The sequence below is a fragment of the Coenobita brevimanus genome, chromosome 115, assembly GCF_032717465.1.
Source record: "Coenobita brevimanus isolate Jiangsu-jjx chromosome 115, ASM3271746v2, whole genome shotgun sequence".
Lineage (NCBI taxonomy): Eukaryota > Metazoa > Arthropoda > Malacostraca > Decapoda > Coenobitidae > Coenobita > Coenobita brevimanus.
Genome location: NC_137068.1, coordinates 3,888,094 through 3,907,217, shown reverse-complemented (window position 1 = coordinate 3,907,217; position 19,124 = coordinate 3,888,094). Strand labels below are relative to the sequence as shown.

At 43.1% G+C, this 19,124-nt stretch overlaps 1 protein-coding gene across 1 annotated transcript in view; it reads left to right on the top strand.

Annotated features, from left to right (window-relative positions):
* LOC145418617 (eukaryotic translation initiation factor 4 gamma 3-like) overlaps window positions 1–18,845 on the top strand; it is a 65,921-nt gene extending 47,076 nt beyond the window's left edge. The window contains exons 5-8 of the mRNA XM_080286983.1: window positions 9,957–10,081; window positions 14,888–15,039; window positions 15,478–15,650; window positions 18,818–18,845. Coding sequence (XP_080143109.1) covers window positions 9,957–10,081; window positions 14,888–15,039; window positions 15,478–15,650; window positions 18,818–18,845 — 478 coding nt within the window. The remainder of the gene's footprint in view (window positions 1–9,956; window positions 10,082–14,887; window positions 15,040–15,477; window positions 15,651–18,817) is intronic.
* Window positions 18,846–19,124: the final 279 nt, after the last annotated feature.

Genomic DNA, 19,124 nt, shown 5'->3' with positions numbered 1-19,124 from the left:
AGCTCAGGTCTAGGCAAGTTGGTCCTGACATTTAAGATGAGAGTGACCGACCCTCACTCCCTGAGTGGCATTATGTGAGCAGTAAATATCAACCACCCCTTGGATATAAACCAACACAGGCTCAGTCTGACTGGAGTGCCATAATTACCCACTAAACCACCAGGCTCTATAATTTGGTTATATGGTTACCATCCAGCATAGTAAATGATGTCCTGGTGTACAGGAAACCATTTGGCTTGTCCCTCATTGTAGAGTCACCCATAGACAGAAGGAAGAGGAAAGAGTGATTGAAAGATAAATAAATGAATAGTAATGCAATACATCATCATCATCCGGACCTCCTTTCCCACCCTAGGGCAGGATGAGGAGTAACAACATCCAGATAACCATAGTTTGCCCAGTTCAACAGTTCAAGCCCACGGAATCCTGGCTCCATCTGATAGGTCCCTCAAAATTTCGCCATGTTCTGTAGCTTCCCATATACCTATCTGACAGAGTTAGTCTTAATGCAGTCACATTAAAAGGGGTGCCAAATCCCTGGTCGTATGCTTCTTCTCACAAGATTCATCCAGCCAGCTTGATCTCTTGTCAGTCCCTTAACCTCACTGACTTCCATTCCTCTCTTCCTCACACACTCATCCCCCATATCTCTCCATCTTCATCTTGGCCTACCTCACCTCCTTCCTCCTTCAAATTTGCTCAGATGTTCTTTTTTCACTACTTCTTATTCATCTGTTCTCTCCACTTGACCATACCATCTCCATACACTCTCCTTGATTCTGGTGTCCACGGACGTCCTCACTCTGCATCTTTCATGAATCACATTATCCTTTATCCTATCCACTCTCCGTACTCCACATGCATTCCTCAACAGTCCTATCTCCACTGCTGTCACTCCTGACTTTTCATTTTCATGCCACACCATAGCCTCACACCCATATGTTAAAGTTGGCACTAACACTTCTTCATGTAACTCATATGCAGCTGCAACACTCAGGCCCTTGTTTCTTATCAAGGCCTTCATTGCACCAGCAACTTTCCTTCCTTGTATCACTCTACTTTCCACTTCTTTTGCACATTTTCCTCTCTTTTCTATCACTGTACTCAGGTATTTGAACTCTCTCACCAATTCCAGTCTCTCTTCATTCACTGTTACATCACACTGGGAGTCACCCTCTCTCTCAGTAACCATCACTTCTCTCGTTTCTACATTTACTCTCAAGGCACGATGCTCACAGACATCAGCAAAACTCTGCACTAGTCTACCAAGCTCTTTTCCGGTATTTTGCAAACAGTACTGCATCATCAGCATACAACAGATTTGAGATATTCCATCCATCACCATTCATTACCATCACCATCCCTTTCTCCATTACTGTACTCGTGTTTTTACTTCATTCATCATCCCATCCATATATATATTGAACAATCATGGGGACATCACACAACCTTGTCACACGTCCACATTGATCGTGAACAACTTACTTTGATGCCCATTTACTCTCACACATCCCTCACTGCCATCATAAAAACTCTTAACGGCACCTAGCAGTTTACTGTTTACACTGTACAGTACTTATGAAAAACCTTTCACAGTCCATCTCTGTTCACCTTGTTGTGTACATTTTCTAGATCCATAAATGCCATAAACACCTTGTAGCCCTGTCATAAAGACTTTGTAGTTACTTGTAGAGAAGTTATATATATATTAGACTTATGGACGAGCGGTTGTTATACTTGAGTAGCTTCGTAAGTAGCTAATCTTCTTTCCCATTTGTCATGTGGTGACATTTGGCTTGGGAATATTAACAAGTCTCTCACACGGACGAGTATAAGTCCCGGGTAGCTACCTCCCTGTTTCGTTATCTGTCTCTCTCTCAAATTGCCAAGCCCTTCTCCCGTCACCTGTCTCCTCTGAGGCCTGTCTACTGCTCTCTTGCCTGTTCGGTGGCTAATCTCCGTCTAAGCTCTCTTTCCTAAATTCTGGTGTAGCAGGGGTGTGTCACGTGTGTTCCTCGTGGATGGAAAGTTCCCGTAGCCTGTGTGTGAGCATATGTGTATGTGTGTATATGGCCACTAGACGCTGTCTCAAGCATTCCTCGCGTCAGAGTGTGTAAGCATGTTTAGCACTGCTCGATTCTCGCAGACACAACACCTCTCATCATCTGACTCCCTGCTTCTATCTATCTATTGATCTATCTATCTATTATGATTTGTAAATATAATATGGGGTCCTACCACAGCCCTTCTCACAAACCTTTTCCGCTATCTGTCTCACTGAAAGTATTTAATTTACACATCCTTTGTCACTCCCAAAGCCACCCTGTTCATCACTCACTAGGCCTTCTGCTATTTCTCTTTGTACCTTCCCTACAACACTCAGTACACATATGCCACGATATTTCTTGCACACGTCGCCCACCTTTATTTTTGTACAGGGGTACTATCACAGCCTTTTCCACTTTACTATTACAGTTTCACTAACTTATCTCCAACAGGCACTTCATTCCACTCTCTCCACTACACTTGATCATCTCTGCATACACCTCATCAACACCAGCTGCTTTCCCATTTTTCAGCCGCTTCACAGCATTTTACACTTCTGCGAGTGTCACATTCCCTGGCACTGCATTCCTTCTCTGCACACCCCCAAAACCAATCATGTTTACAGCAACTCTGCTCTCTACATTCCCATTCCTCAGGCTTTCAAAATATTCTTTCCATCTGGTCCTTACGTCATCCCCATGGATTAATAATCTACCACCTACATCCCTCACACCTTCACATTTCTTTCCACTGTCACTTCTACATTTCTGCTCCCCTTTCCAGAATAACTTCCTGTTTTCAGAGTAATTTGCATTCATTTTTCTTCCTAGATCATCATCTACCTCCTTTTTCCTCATTGCTAGTCTCTTTACATGTTTCTTGCCCTCATAATTTTTAGTTCTTATTTCAGTTGGGCCCCTGTCCTGTAATCACTCTAGCCACCTCTTCCTCTTTTCCTCCACTGATTTCTTAACTTCTTCATCCCACCATGCTGTACTTTTCTTCGTCACTACCCTTGCCACACCACACACCGCTTTAGCATTCCTCACTAAGCAATCCCTGTATGTAATGCACAAGTTGTCCAGATCCATTTCACTCCAGTTCGCTGATTCCAACTCCTCCCCTACTGTGGTCCTGTATTCATCTGCCATTTCTTTAATCCTCAGCTTCTCAACTTTCAGTCTCTCTCCCTGACTGCTGTTCTCTCTGTTGGTCCACCTCACTCCTCTCTGCTTGGTCTTGCATACCACAATCATGTGATCTGACAGACCTCCAGATTGTCCTCTCACTGCCCTTGTATCAGCAACACTTCCCAGCATCGATTGCTCTACGAACATGTTATCAGTCAAGCTCTTTTCCACCCGATCCCCATTCCGTCTGCACCAAGTATATTTATGTGCATCTTTATGTTTGAAGTAAGAATTACAGATGCACAACCTCCTTTCCTGACACATGTCTTTCAGGCATTTTCCATTATCATTTTCTCCTGGTACTCCATTACTACTCATTATATCATTCACAGGACCAGTGCCTACTCTCCCATTCATATCATCCATTACAGACACTTTATAACTGTTGAGTATTTCTCCTACTACTTCATCCAGCTCATCCCAAACCCTGTCCTTTTGTTTCTCACTCCTGCATGCTCTACAGTCATTGCCACTGTCACCTCCTCAGATTTGAACTTGACTTACATCTGAAGCTGACACATGTGTAATCTCTCATTCCACTCTGCCACACTTCATTCATCAACAAAGCAACTCCTGGCAAGACTGCATAGGGAACAACTACTACTACAAAACAACTCCTTTGTCACATCTTCCCTGCCCATTCATGTCCTACCTTACACATTTCACACTCTTGCACTCCTCCACTTCACACCCTTTCATCTTTGTCTCACACAGTGCCATCACGGCATGTCTCGCACTCTTGAACACATTCACTACTTCCACCCTCTTGCTCTCCTCATTCACACCTCTCACATTCCACGTGGCCATGTGAATCTGCCGATTTGGTTGGGGCCCTGGGCAGTTATTGGGCCATCCGAGGCTCTCTGACGCATCTGCCATGATTTAGGTTACAGATATAGTTAAATACGCCATTTTATTAAAGGTGTTCATGCGGTACAGTGGGTTGTATACGCCTGGACCTTATGGCTGGAATAATGGCACATATTTAGAGCTAGTCATATATAGGTTGCATAAATAGGGGAGAACCAAAGGCACATGGTGTAAACCTATGAGCCTATTCATTCATTCTGTCTTTTATCATTGTTGTGTCATCATTCTGGAAGTCCTTATTTTCTATATTTATTACCTATCTGTCTCTAAATAGTGCTAGATCTTTTCTTGCCTATCTTGATGGGGTGGGGAATAGGGCTTTGTTCTCCAAAGTTAGTCTTATGAAGGTAAGATACACCACTGGATTCAGGGGGCTAAATGTCTATCTATACAGTATATCTGTTGCCAGACACCTTAATCCCATAAGGGGTGGCCACAAACAAAGCACCCCAATGTTGCCCTGTCAAATGCCATTTCACTGCCTTTCTCCCAGCTCACACCGCCCTTTCTCATATACCTCTTCACTTCATTGCTCCATCTCATCCACGGCCTCCCCCTCCCTCCCCCCTCTCCTCCTCACTCACATACACTCTCCTCTTGAGTCTCTTGTTCTCCATCCTCTCCGCATGGCCAAACCACCTCATTGTATTTCTTCTAATGCATTCTATTACATCCACATCCACACTGCAATGCTCCTTTACCTTCTCATTTGTCAGTCTGTCTCACCACATAACTCCACATGCTTCTCTCAGATAACTCATTTCCACTGCTCTCATTCTTGACTTGTGTCCTTCCAACAAGGTCCAAGCTTCGCTTCCATACGTTAGAGTTTATATCACAATACTGTCATGCAGCAACTTTTTTACTTCCATACTAACTTCCCTGTTCCTTATCACTGCTTTCAAAGAACCAGCAACCTTTCTTTCCTGTTGTACCCTTCCAAGCACATCACCCTCTAAACTTCCATCCTTACTCATCACACTACCTAAGTATTTAAATGCACACACATTTTCCATATCCTCATCCATCCTTACTGTACATTCGGTGGTTTCATTTCTCTAGAAAACCGTAACTTGACTCTTCCCTGGATTCATCTTATGATTCTGCTTCTCACACTTTCCCAAACTCGTTTGCCAGCCTTGCAGTTCCCCTTCATCTTCACTTTACAGCATCATCTGCAAACAACAGTACAGGGAGTTTCCAAACACAGCCCTCTCTTATTAGGGTCTCTCCAACATCCACCGCCCTACCTTGTGTCTCTTTTATAACCCCATCCATGTGCAGATTGAACAACCATGGAGACATGACATCCCTGTTTCAATCCAACATTCAAATAGAAAAATTCACTCAGTTCACCATCCACACGCACTGCAGCCGTAGCACCCTGATACATAACCTTCACGGCATTCAACAACTTCCCGTCTACTCCATATATTCTTAATACTTTCCACATTCCTTGTCTATCCACCCTGTCATATGCTTTCTCCAAATCCATGAAAGCCACATACAACTTCATTCCCTTCTCTAGAAACTTTTCCACTAAAGACCTAAGAATGAGTATCTGATCATCACAACCTCTTCCCATCCTAAAACCTCCTTGTTCTTCTCCAACTAATTCCTCTGTTATTTCCCTAACTCTGTCAGCAGTTATCATACCATATACTTTTCCTATTACACTAAGAAGACAAATGCCCATATGATTACCACACACTTCTTTTTCTCCTTTTCCTTTGTACAGGAGAATAATTACAGTATACAGTATCTGACTTTCAATCATCCGGGACTCTACCTTCCTTCCAGGCCAGTCTGCTCATCTACTGTATTCATTCTACTACTATCTCTCCCTCATGCTTCAGCATTTCACCACATACTCCATCAATTCTTGGGGCTATCCCCATTTTGACTTTCTTCATAGCTTCCATTACTTCCATCCTACTGATTTCTTCCTCGCTTCTCACCTCCCTCCTTCTCCCATCCATTCCCCAACCACTAGCAGTCCACATCTTTTTTATGTTTCTGCCCGAAATCATGCAAAGTCTTTTCTTTGCTAAGAATAATTTCATCCATACTAAATGCTCTCAACTCTCTAACTCGAATTCTTCCCGCTCCTTCTGGCACCTTGCCAGAAACCTTTCTAACAACTTCACCTCATCATCCTTCCAACCTCTTTTCTACTCTGATGGTTCTGTAGCTATTTCTTCTACTGATAAAGCAGATCTCTTTGCTGAGCCTTTCTCCTCCAATTCCACCTTAGACGATTCAGGTGCTGTTCCTCCATCACTTCCCCCCTCTGATTTCCTCATGGCTGATATTAAAATTTCTTCAGCTGATGTATTTTCTGCCATCACAGGCCTCAATACTAATAAGGCATATGGGCCTGATGGAGTCCCTCCTGTTGTTCTCAAGAACTGTGCTTCTGTGCTTACACCCTGCCTAGGCAAACTCTTTTGTCTTTGACTATCAGCTTGTACTTTTCCTTCTTGCTGGAAGTTTGCTCTCATTCAGCCAGTCCCAAAGAAGGGTGACTGTTTCTAGCCTTTTGGGGGCCGTATGCGAAATGCTGTTTTGGGGCCCCTATTTTATGAATCTGTGGTGGGGGGATTCCAAACCCTCTAAGGTGGTCCGGGGGCAAGTCTTTAACATTTAAATGCATCAATCTGGTGCACTTTAAGAGGAAAAGAGTCTAGATCTGTGAAAAACTCGTAACATCTTTTTTTCTCTCAAATTCAAATAAAACATTTCAAGTTGACCATAGCAATTTAAACCTACAGAAAATGATAATAAATGGGACACACTGGGGCTCCCTTACATTATAACATCTCCCAAATGCGCGTAAATGAGACAGATGCTGCATTTTCCTTAAAATGTTTATTTTAAATCATAGGAAATGTTAAACTTGTTAAGGAATCAAAATTTAGGCAAACATTGCAACTGATAATACTAAACATATGAAAATATCCCTTTCCCCCCCTGAAAAAATAATTAGGCCATTACACAGGATGAACATATATTAGGCCATTACACAGAATGATCATAAAATAAATTAGGCCAGTGCACAGAATGAATATAATGACATTAGCTTCCATACAACAGTGCAAATGATAAAACACACAACAAACCAATAATATATATGTTGTGGTTAATGTGGAACTATATACATGTAACACTAAGCCCCTTTCATGACCATTTTGGGTCATTTTATGGCACTTACAATAATTGGCAGGTCCACTGTACCCCCTACAAAATTTATTTCATGAATACAGAATGACTCAACACATATTTTAGTTTCTAATAAAAAAAGCCAATAATGGCAGCTTGTGGGCCCCGTGGTGGCTTTGGGGGCCCTATACGGCCGTGTAATTCGCATATAGTAAGAAATGGCAGTGACCATTCCCAGTCCTCTAACTATCGTCGTTTTGCTTTAACATCCCGTGTCTCAAAAGTTTTCGAGTCAATTCTTAATAGAAAAATTTAAAAACATCTTTCCTATCCGACCGAGGATGAGGTGGAGGGATGGAGTAAAGAGGTATATGAGGGAGGGGGGGTGAGTTGGGGGGAGGGTAGTCAAATGGTGGGTGACAGAGCGACTTGGAGGCGTTTTGTCTGCGGCCACCCTTTGCGGGATTAGGGCGTCGGGCTATAGATAGATACAGTAGATAGACAGATCTTTCCTATCACAACCCTATTTCTGATCGTCAGTATGGGTTCCGTCAGGGGCACTCCACTAGCGATCTTCTCACCTACCTTTCAGACTCCTGGTCATCCTCCTTTCGGGACTTTGGGGAAAGCTTTGCCATTGCACTTGACATCTCAAAGGCTTTCAATCGAGTCTGGCAAAAATCTTTAGTTTCCAAACTGCCCTCTTATGGTTTTTATCCCTCTGTCTGTGCCTTTATCTATAGCTTCCTTTCTGGTCGTTCTATAGCCGCTGTTGTAGGTGGCCATCGTTCTTCTCCCAGATCTATCAACAGTGGTATTCCTTAGGGCTCTGTCCTATCAGCAATGTTCTTCCTTTTATTCATCACCGACCTTCTAAGCTTTACATCTAACTCTATCCACTCATACGCTGATGACCTCACCCTTCACCTTTCCATTTGGTTCCCACAACGTCCATCTCAGCAGTTACTGCAACAAACAGGGGCTGAGGCTATGGCACTCTTAATGTCTGACTTGGCTCGTATCTCTGACTAGGGTAAAAATAATCTGTTTTTTTTTAATGCATCAAAGACTCAGTTCTTACTCCTATCAACCCGACAGAATATTCCACAGGAGTACCCACTAATGTTTAATAATATCCAGCTTAATCCTGCATCATCCTTGAACATGCTTGGGGTTTCATTCACTCGGGACTTATCTTGGAAAGATCATATTGTATCTCTTGTAAAATCTGCCTCCAAGAGATTGGGTGTGATAAGCTGACTACGTACATTCTTTACCCCTGCACAGTTGTTGACTTTATACTCGGGTTTTATTCGCCTCTGTGTAGAGTACAACTCCAGTGCATGGGGAGGCTCCCCACATACTGCTGTTCTCAACAAGGTGGAGTCAAAGGCATTTCGTTTCATTAACTCTCCCCCTCTTACTGACTCCCTTCAACCTATGTCTCTTCGCTGCACTGTTGCATCTTTATCTCTTTTCTATCGCTGCTTCAATGGTCACTGCTCCTCTGAACTGTCTGCATGCATCCCTCCACCTCTACGACGGGCGCATAGCACCTGTCTAGCAACAAATTCTCATCCGTTTTCTGTCCAAGTCTCTAATGCAAGAGTTAACCATTATTTCCAGTCCTTCATTTATGCAACAGGTCAACACTGGAACTGTCTTCCTCAGTTTGTATTTCCTGCTTCCTATGATCTCCAGTCTTTCAAATGCGGTGTGTTCAGGCATCTCAAAATGATCAGATCTTGAATTTGGCTGTCTCATATTGTTTTTTTTTTTTCTTGGAAGGAACAGTTTGTGGGCTCCTGGCCTTTGGTTCCTTCTTCCTAGCATAAAAAACAAAAAGTCTACCATTATTATCTTTCACTCCCCTACTTACTTCTTTGGCACCCTGTCTAACTCTCTTTACCTCTTTCCAGAACATTTTCTTACATTCCCTCCACTTTACACTCAAATTCCTTCCAAATTCCTCATCCATGCTGTTCTTACTCTCTCTTACTAATCATTTCACCTCTCTCTTCCTCTCTCCATATAACTGTCTCTTCTGTCTCTCAGCATCCTCCACACCCCTGTTTCTCATCCACTCACTATATGCTTTCTTCTTTTATGCCACAGCTTGTCTCATCTCTTCATTCCACCATGCTGTTCCCTGCATCCCCTTTCCTCATCTCTTTTCCCCACACACCACCTCACATGCTGCATAGCTTTCATACCGGTATGTCATTTTCATGCATGCACCTTCCATGTCCCCCATCTGCATCAAATCATATTTACCCATTCACTTCTCCACTTCTCTCTTTTATTCTGCCTTTTTCCCATCCTCATGCAACCTCTCTACCCTCCTTTTATGAACTACTTCCTTCTGTCCTTCCCTTTTCCCACTCCTCCACTTCATTTCAACCTTGACTTTCACCACCACCAAGTGGTGATCAGAAAGTCCACTCCCCCAACCTGTGTGTGTTGTTGCATCCATTGTCCACCTTCTCATTCTATCATCCACTCACAAAATCAGTCTTTGCCTTCTGTTCATTCAGTTCACCACCCACCCTTCTCATCGCTCACCACATATACCTGTGGATCTTTTGTGTCTACAGAGGGTTAAATGTGGTTTTGATTATTTGTTTCTGGCTAAACTAGGTTATTTAAATAATACTAATAGCCTGCTACTAATAATGAGTTATCGAATTGCAGTGGGGCCCAGCTGTCTCCTGGTGGTGGCTCAGCACGGCAGGGTGGCTTTGGCAGCAGGAACATGCCACCTCCATCAAATGACACGGAGAATTCCTTTTCTGCAGTCAAGAATCCTGTTGGTACTGGTAAGTATTGAAGCTGTTTGATAACATGCAATTTACCATGCTAGTATCATGGTATTGCACTCAGACACTGAAAGCAAGAATCATGTTTTGACTTGTGGGATAGTGTGCATAATTATGATCCCCCCCCCCCCCAATCCTTCAAACCCAACCAGTGGTGTGTGTTGTTTTAGGAAAATATAGTTGCAGTTTATTTTACTATAGTAAAATAGTATTGTACTGTACATTAAGCCAATCATAAGTATACTTAATACCAGGCTGGTACTCAGTATAATAATGTGAGTGAGGCAGAGCTTCTTATTAAAACATTCATGCTCACAGCCCCAAACAAGCTTTGGAATGGTTTTCTGTTGTTTTATTTTTGTTTTATAATTCTGTGATGGAGAATCATTTTCCTTCACTTGACAGGGTGTGATGGCCAGTCCTCTCCTCTGGGATGTAGGGACATAATGCTGCCTGAATTTGGCTATATATTATTACATTATCTGAAGCCCAGTAGTCCTGTATATCAACAAAGATTTCACCTTTTCCCCCCCTTCCACCTATCACCACTTAGATACTGATACCATAAACTACTGTTAATTTTTGTTATAGCATTTGTACTTTTGTCTGTAGCTATTTGAGAGAGGTCACTTCTGCCATTTGCAACCTAGAAAACTGTTACTCTTGCCATCTTAACATCTATATTAACCCTCCTACCCTTGTAAATACAGCCAAGCTCTCCCCTGAAGTGATGTATCCTTTACCTCACACTGCCATTTTGTCATAGTTTTATGATTAAGCTCTCAGGTAACCCTCCTACACTTGGAACTGCAGCTGAGCTCTCCCATAAAGTGACATATCCTTTACCTTTCACCGCATTTTGCCATAGTTTCATGATTAGCTCTCTGGTTTGTCAAAACATAAACCTTTCTTTTTCACCTTGCATCTGAATCTGTTATTCACTGTTTCCTCGCACGTATGTGCAACCTGCTTGAGTGTGTTGTCACAGATTATTTCCTTTCATGTACCTTTTTTTTTTTTAAATGGAAACTAACAAGTTACTGTAAACTTTTTAATTAAATCCACTTACTCGATGTAGTGCTGCTCTTGGGTGTCTGCCCTTTCCTCTCATCTCTCCATTCCTTCCTTCCTCTTCTGTCGTTCTTTACTTCATTCTTTCCTCGTCCTTCTGCCTACGGGTGACTTTACACTCCCTCTTTTGTCTGTCATTCTTTCATTCTTTCCATGTCCTTCTGTCTATGAGTGACTCTACACTGAGTGACAAGCCTAATGGTTTCCTGTACACCAGGAAACCATTTACTATGCTGGGTGGTAACCATATAACCAAATTATGGCATCTAGTGGTTCAGTGGGTAATTACAGCACTCCAATCGGATTGAGCCTGTGTAGGTTTATATCCAAGGGGTGGTTGGGGTCATTGCCCAGGTAATGTCACTCTGGGATGAGTGAGGCTGGTCACTCTCATCTTAAATGTCAGGACCAAATTGCATAGCCCCGGGCATCTGTGCTTCTCATGGGGCAACGTAGAATTGGATGATGGATGGATCGTTTGTTTCGTTTCGTTTTTAAAGGCTCCAACATGCTTGCATGTGTCGGCCTTAGTCACCTAATGGCAGCTCTCCACGCTGCACGATCCATTGCAGCCTCCCTGTTCAGTCCCTTAACCCTGAGGTCACACTTAATGACCTCGTCCCTTGTCTTTCTCGGTCTACCCCTCATAACCCCACCCCCAATATCAACACTTCTCACCTTCCTCACCCAATTATCATCCCCCATCCTCTCCACGTGTCCAAACCACCTCAATCTACCTCTCCTCATCACAACACCAATACACTCCAGTCCCATCCTACCTCTCAACTCTTCCATTGTAAACCCAGCCCCTCCAGGCCTTGGACGCAGGGACGCACTGCACATCCACCTAATCATTGTCATTTCTGTACGTCTGAGCCGGCGAATATCTTCCTCCTTCACTGCCCAGGTCTCACTGCCATACAGCATTACACTCCTAACACATGCTGCATACAAAGACCCCTTAGCACGTAGGGAGAGTCCTCTCACTGTCAGGAGAGGCAAGAGCTCCCTGAACTTCTTCCAACCACTTCTCACCCTAGCCACAGAGTTAGCTCCAGCCCCACCTCCAGCACACAACATGTCTCCCAAATAACAAAACTCTTCCACACACTCAAGAGATTCACCAGCAAGTTCAATCCTTTCACATCTGACAATCTGCACGTGTTCTGACACGCCATACACGTAAAATCAGCATTATCTCGCAGTCTACCTCTGATACCACTACATCTCTTATGTACCCATTTATCACACACACCGCACAAGATGGAATTACACGCCCTTGTGGCAAACTGTACATGGCCACTCTTGCTCATCTTTGACAGTACCGCCACCAACCCTAGATATCATCACTTTTGTTTTATCTGCATTTACCCTTAAACACTGAAATGCACTGAGGTGGTTTGGACATGTGGAGAGAATGGAGAATGAAAGACTGACTAAGAGGGTGTATGTAGGTGAGGTGGAGGGAGGGAGAGGGAGAGGTAGACCGAGGATGAGGTGGAGGGATGGAGTTGAAAGGTATATGAGGGAGGGGGGGGTGAGTTGGGGGGAGGGGAGTCAAATGGTGGGTGACAGAGTGACTTGGAGGCGTTTTGTCTGCGGCCACCCTTTGCGGGATTAGGGTGTCGGGCTATAGATAGATAGATAGATAGACCCTTAAACCCTTGTGCCCCATACCATCTCTCCATTTCCTAAACCTTTCCTCTGCCTCCCTTTCGTTCTCTGCAATCAACACAAAATCAGCATACAACAACTCCCACGGGAGCCCGTTTCTAAAGTCACGTGAAAGGGCTTCAAGTACCATGATAAACAACATGGGACTCAAGACTGACCCCTGATGCACACCTACATTCACGGAAAACTCATCACTCAAATCTCCATTCACTCTCACCTGGGTGTGAGCACCCACATACATAGCCATAACCACCCTAACCAGCCACTCCTCCAAGCCAAGCTTTCTCATTGCCCACTTCACCACCTCTCTAGGGACTCTGTCAAAGGCCTTTTCCAAATCAACAAAAACAAAATAAAGATCCCTTCTACCAATATATTTTTCCTGAAGCTGTCGAACAATGAATATAGCATCAGTGGTCCCCCTACCTGGCATAAACCCAAACTGCATCTCATCAATATTCACTCCTTCTCTAATCATACCTTCTAAAACTCTCTCCATTACCTTCATTATCAGATCTAAAAGCTTTTTACCTCTATAATTTCCTCTTTCCAGGGCATCACCCTTCCCTTTATACACATTTACAATTACATTCTTCAGCCAATCATCTGGGACAACACACTCATAAACAATCCTATTAATCAGGTCAGTGACTAAACTCACCCCTATATCGCCTGAGGCCTTCAACATTTCGGCAGTCAACCCAGACACACCTGCTGCTTTCCCCACCCTCATCCTGCCTATTGCTTCACTCACAGTAGCAGTATCAATCAAAGGCCAAGGGCCAGACACTGGATCTGCTGGCTCCAAACTTTCCCTCTCCCAGTCAAACTCCTCATTTAACAACCGGTTATAATGCTTTCTCCATGCATCTTTAATATCCTCACTGTTCACCACTACCCTTCCTTCATCATTCTTCACACACTGCTCACCTATGATATCCCGATTATCCCTCTTCACTTGACCTGCCACCCTAAATATATTTTTACTTTCCCCATGATTTAGGTTATCAAGTACTGTAATAGTCTCTGTGACTCAGACTTTGCCCTGTATACCTCTCTTCTAGCCCTATGCTTGGCAACCAAATATTCCTCTTTGCTACCACCCTTCTTCCATTCCCGGAAAAGCCTTCTTTTCTCCTTAACTGCAGCTTCTACACCCTCATCCCACCACCAAGTTACTTTATGTCTTGGTGGTCCTCTTGTCGAACCACATGTTACATCAGTAACTCTCAAGAAATTGTTCTTGAGGGCTCTGTACTGTTCATTAACGCCTCTGTCTACAGCTCCTGTTCAGCCACCACTCTCCTCAACTCGCTATAGAAGGCATCCCTTACTACTTGGTTTTTCAGCTTCCATATTTTCCTCCTAGGTACATAAGTCCTCTTTTTCATCACTTGTTCTTTAAGCACCATATCACAAATCAATAGTTTGTGCTGCTGCACACACACCTCACTTCCTATAACTTTAACATCCCTCACTAACCTCCTGTCAGCCCTCCTATCCAGATTATAATCTATCTGACTGCTATTTCCCCCAGACTCATACGTAATTAACCTACTGTCTCTTTTCCTAAAATATGTGTTGCACACAATCATGTCCGTTGCGTCCCCAAACTTGAGTATCCTTTCCCTTTCTGCATTCCTTAGACCATACATACGCACATCCCCCATGCACTCCTTCATAACCTTGTGCTGCTTCACCTACATGACCATTTAAGTCCCCTCCCAAAATCACTCTCTCATCATCCCGCATACCACCCACTACACGTATTAAATCATCCCAAAATCTATCTTTCTCTGCTTCATCCAATCCTGCCTGTGGAGCATATGCCGATATAATCGCAGCTATCTTTCTATCCAACAGAATTTTCACTACCAATATCCTGTCGCTTATTCTCAAAACATTGATAACATGTTCCACCCATTTCTCCGCAACCATCACACCAACACCTCCATATCCGTCTGTTGCCCCCCTGCCAAAACAACTTATAGGAACAGTCCTTCCCAACAATCTTTCTGGATGATCCACCCCTGGTAATTTCAGTTATTTTCTTCCTTTAAGGTAAATCTACTAGTCGTCTTAAGGCTAGAGACATCTCTGTACTCAAACGAAATGTTCAAGCACTGAGAGGGCATCCTTCAGTTGATGCTGCTACTGCTGAGCAGATGACTGTGGCCATTATTGATGATTATACACACAGCTGTGACCCAGAGGTTAGTATACTATTTTTTAGATACTACAGTTTTGATGCAGATAATGATTTTATAATTTCAAAGTATAATTCAGCGCACTGGCCATGATTGATGAGTATAGACAGCTGTGGTTCAGAGGTTAGTACTGTATTGCTTGGATACTACAGCTTTGATGCAGATAATGATTGTATTACTCGAGTATACAGCAATCAATAATGGTTGTATAATTTGAGTATATGATAATTTAGCACTCCTGTTATCTTTCACTTCATGTACACTGTTTTTTTAGATACTACAGCTTTGATGCAGATAATGTAATTGGAGTGTATAATGTTGTAGCACTACCATTATTTTTCAGTTCAAGTTAATGCAGTATATTAGTTAATGACTAAGATTTTTTACTTTAATGGTATAACACTGTTTATATGATTTAGACTTATGATTGAACGCTTATTTCAGGAAGCTAAGCGGTGTATCAAGAAGAAGTTTGCCCCAAGCACTATCAAGTATTTTGTGCAGTTCTCCTTAGAGTGGGTTATTGATCGTGACAACAAGAAAAGGAAATTGGTGGGCGAATTATTTGATGATCTTCTTGTTGAAAATCTTATGACAGCAGAACAGCTATTAGAAGGGTGAGTAAATAGTCTTTTGTGGCTGAAAAATGTTTGGTTGAGAGAGAACACATTGATGGATACCAAGAATTCTTACAGATTTTGAATACAGTGCCCTCGCACAGTAAATATATTCAGAGTGAACGATTCGCCTAGTGAACGAGTAGGGAGTAATCATGTTCAGAAAACCATAATGAACAAGTTGAACCCCGAGTGAACGAAATTGGAGAGAAAAAATAGACCATAACTGCCAGCTCCCATATTAAATGATCCCCCCTCCCCTAGTAGATGCTGCACAAGAGGCAAGATCTGAGCAACCTTTTAAGCAGAATCCCATGGAGGACGAAGACTTGCCAATGTCTATTTGCCTAAGATCAGTAAGATTCTAGCAGCAATGTATATTCCGAGAGAAGAAATCAAGGCAACTGAAACCAGCTGCCTTAGGACACAGGAAGTGCTCAGTGGAGTATAAACCACTTTTCATCATTACATTGAGGCACAGTATGGAAGCCAACAGAAGAAAACAAACACTTATCGCAGGCTACTACCGAACTCAAGAACAACAGGAGTGAGTTGCTCTACGTTGTCTGCTACACTTCCTGGGGAAGACGATGATGTGATGTCAGTGGTGTCATCTTTGGACTTTTAAGGTTTTATGGGAGAGGTGAGTGAGGTAGAGGCACGTGGGGAAGTGGTTCAGTCAAGTGATGAGGGCGAGAGGGAATGAGGGAGTGGAGGGAGATGTGGCGAGGACAAACTAAGTGTATCTCCCTGCCTTGGAACCACCTGTGTTCAAGCCAATAAGGGCTGCCATCTGCTTCACTTAAGGTAAATAACCACATGTTTTATATTTTATATATATCTGTACTGTATGCGTTTGAAATGTGCCCTTTAGTACATTTCTGTGGAACAAAAAGTTGACTTTGAGGGAGTGGTGCCGCCCATATGCTGTTTTTTCCATGAGATGTGTTGTTCACAGCGAACGAATTCACGTTGAACGAGCTCTCTTCCACCCATAAACTCATTCACTGTGCGAGGACACTGTATTACATGGTACAGTAAACTCTCAACTGTTCGTTGTAATTTAGCCAAGCCTCATGTCGAATAACATGAATCACCAGATATGTGCATAGTACTGTACCCCGCCCCCCCCATCGGCTCAGCATTTGGCGTCGAGCCGGATATTGTGTTGCTCTTCGTCTCAACGCTCTATCCTAAATATTTCCCATGAGTAAAAGGTGGAAACTAAGCATAAAATGCAATAAAATAATTATACAATACAGAAATACAGTAATACAACACTGGTTGGCTACCGATTACGAACCAGTTGATATGCCTTAGTGCCAGATATTGCATAGAACCGCCAGTTGTGTCCTGTATTGGCACCGGATATTGAATAATTTTGCTGGATGCTGCTTTAATAGAGCTGAGCCAGCAGTGCCAGATATTGTGTTGGGCCAGATATTGCGGTGACAATTTTTTTTTTTTTTTTTCTGAATTGTGTCTCAGCCCAGTGGTAGGAGGGGAGGGTTGGAAGTGACAGTGGTATAAGAAAAAAATAATGAGTTGACATGCTCAGAAAGTGCTTATAGATTGGAGAAACCTTGGATGTGTTGCTGACAAATGAATGAGAGTGGTGTGGAAGGTTGTGTAGTATATAAGGTGAAACTGGGTGAACCATTGTTATGTAGCATAGAAGGTGGAATGTAGAGGAAGATGGATTTTCAAGAAGGGTTGTAATCAAACCTAAAGTGTAATAGCAATATGTGCCAGATGCACGATAAAAGATTAAATATGGGTTAGGTGACATACATGGATTAAGGAATTTCTTGTGATCAGTGCTAGAATAGTTAGCATTGGTAGTTTGGTGCAGTGTATGACAGGCCAGAGGTGGGAGGTGCTTTGGAGAAATAAGAATGGGAAGGTAATGAGTGTTGGGGAGGTGTACAGGACCTGGTATGTGCACTGGGGATAGTGTAATGGGGAGTGGAAAGAAGTGGCTGTGGGGAGATGGAAGAATGAGAAGTCAGTAGGTATTGATGAGATGTGCATAGGTGATAGTGTGGTGGTGGAGGGGGAGTGAAAGGAAATGTTTGATATTGTACTGGGGAGCCGGGTGAGTGGAGTGGAGGATGGATGTGACTGTGGCTTTGTTGAAGGGCAAATGAACGCAGAAGCTGTCATGGTATAGGTCTGCTTAGTGTTGTGGGCAGGCTATTAGGAAAGAATAATAGTAGAAAGGGTAAGAAAGATATCAGTGTCTTAGCAGGATGGTTTTAGGAGGTGAAAGATTAGTGGGTCATTAATATGCAGTATAGAATGTCTTGAAGAATGAGGACATCTACATGTGGCATTGATGTTACACGTCATGGCATAGGTGGAGCAGGAAAAAGCATATATCAGGTGCAAAGAGTGGATTGTGGAAGGCTGTATGTGAGGTGGCTGATTGAATGCATATTTCCGATGAAGTGCTTGAAAGGGTACAGCAGGGAAGAAAGGTTGCTGGTTCTTTGAAAGCAGTAATAAGAAACAGGGAAGTGAGCATGGAAGTGAAAAAGTTACTACATGACAGTATTGTGATACCAACTCTAACGTATGGAAGTGAAGCTTGGACGTTGTTGGAAGGACACAAGTCAAGAGTGAGAGCAGTGGAAATGAGTTATTTAAGAGGAGCCTGTGGAGTCACATGGAGAGACAGGCTGACGAATGAGGATATAAAGGAGCGTTGTGGTGTGGATGTGGATGTGATAGGACGTGTTATGAGGAACACACTGAGGTGGTTTGGCCATGTGGAGAGGATGGAGGGTGAAAGACTGACCAAGAGAGTGTATGTGAGTGAGGTGGAGGGGGGAAGAGGGAGGGGGAGGCTGAGGATGAGATGGAGGGATGGGGTGGAGAGGTATATGAGAGAGGGGGATGTGAGTTGGGAGCAGGGCAGTGAAATGGCGGGGGACAGTGCGACTTGGAGGCAATTTGTTTGTGGCCACCCCAAACGGGATTGAGGCATCTGGCAATAGATAGATAGATAGATAGATTTTATATTTATTTTTTTCTAAATTTATTTGGACTTGCACCCATCAGACTACCCTGGCCAGAGACAAGTGCACACAGCCAGACTGTAATTAAACCATGGCCCTTCCTTGCAACATGAGCACAATACAACTCTGTCCACTATGCCCTCACTGCAGACCAGCCCCTCACATCGCAGCACACTAACTTTGTGTACCACATTATCATAGACAATGCTTCATCTTGTGTACCACAAAATCATTGACAGTTCTTCACCTCGTGTACCACATTATCATAGATAATCCTTCGCCTTGTGTATCACATTATCATAATCCTTCATCTTGTGTACCAAAGTGTCATAAACAATCCTTTCACCTTATGTACCACATTATCATAGACAGTCCATCACCTTGTGTACCACATTATTGTACATAATCCTTCACCTTGTGTACCACTTTATCATAATCCTTCACCTTGTATACCAAG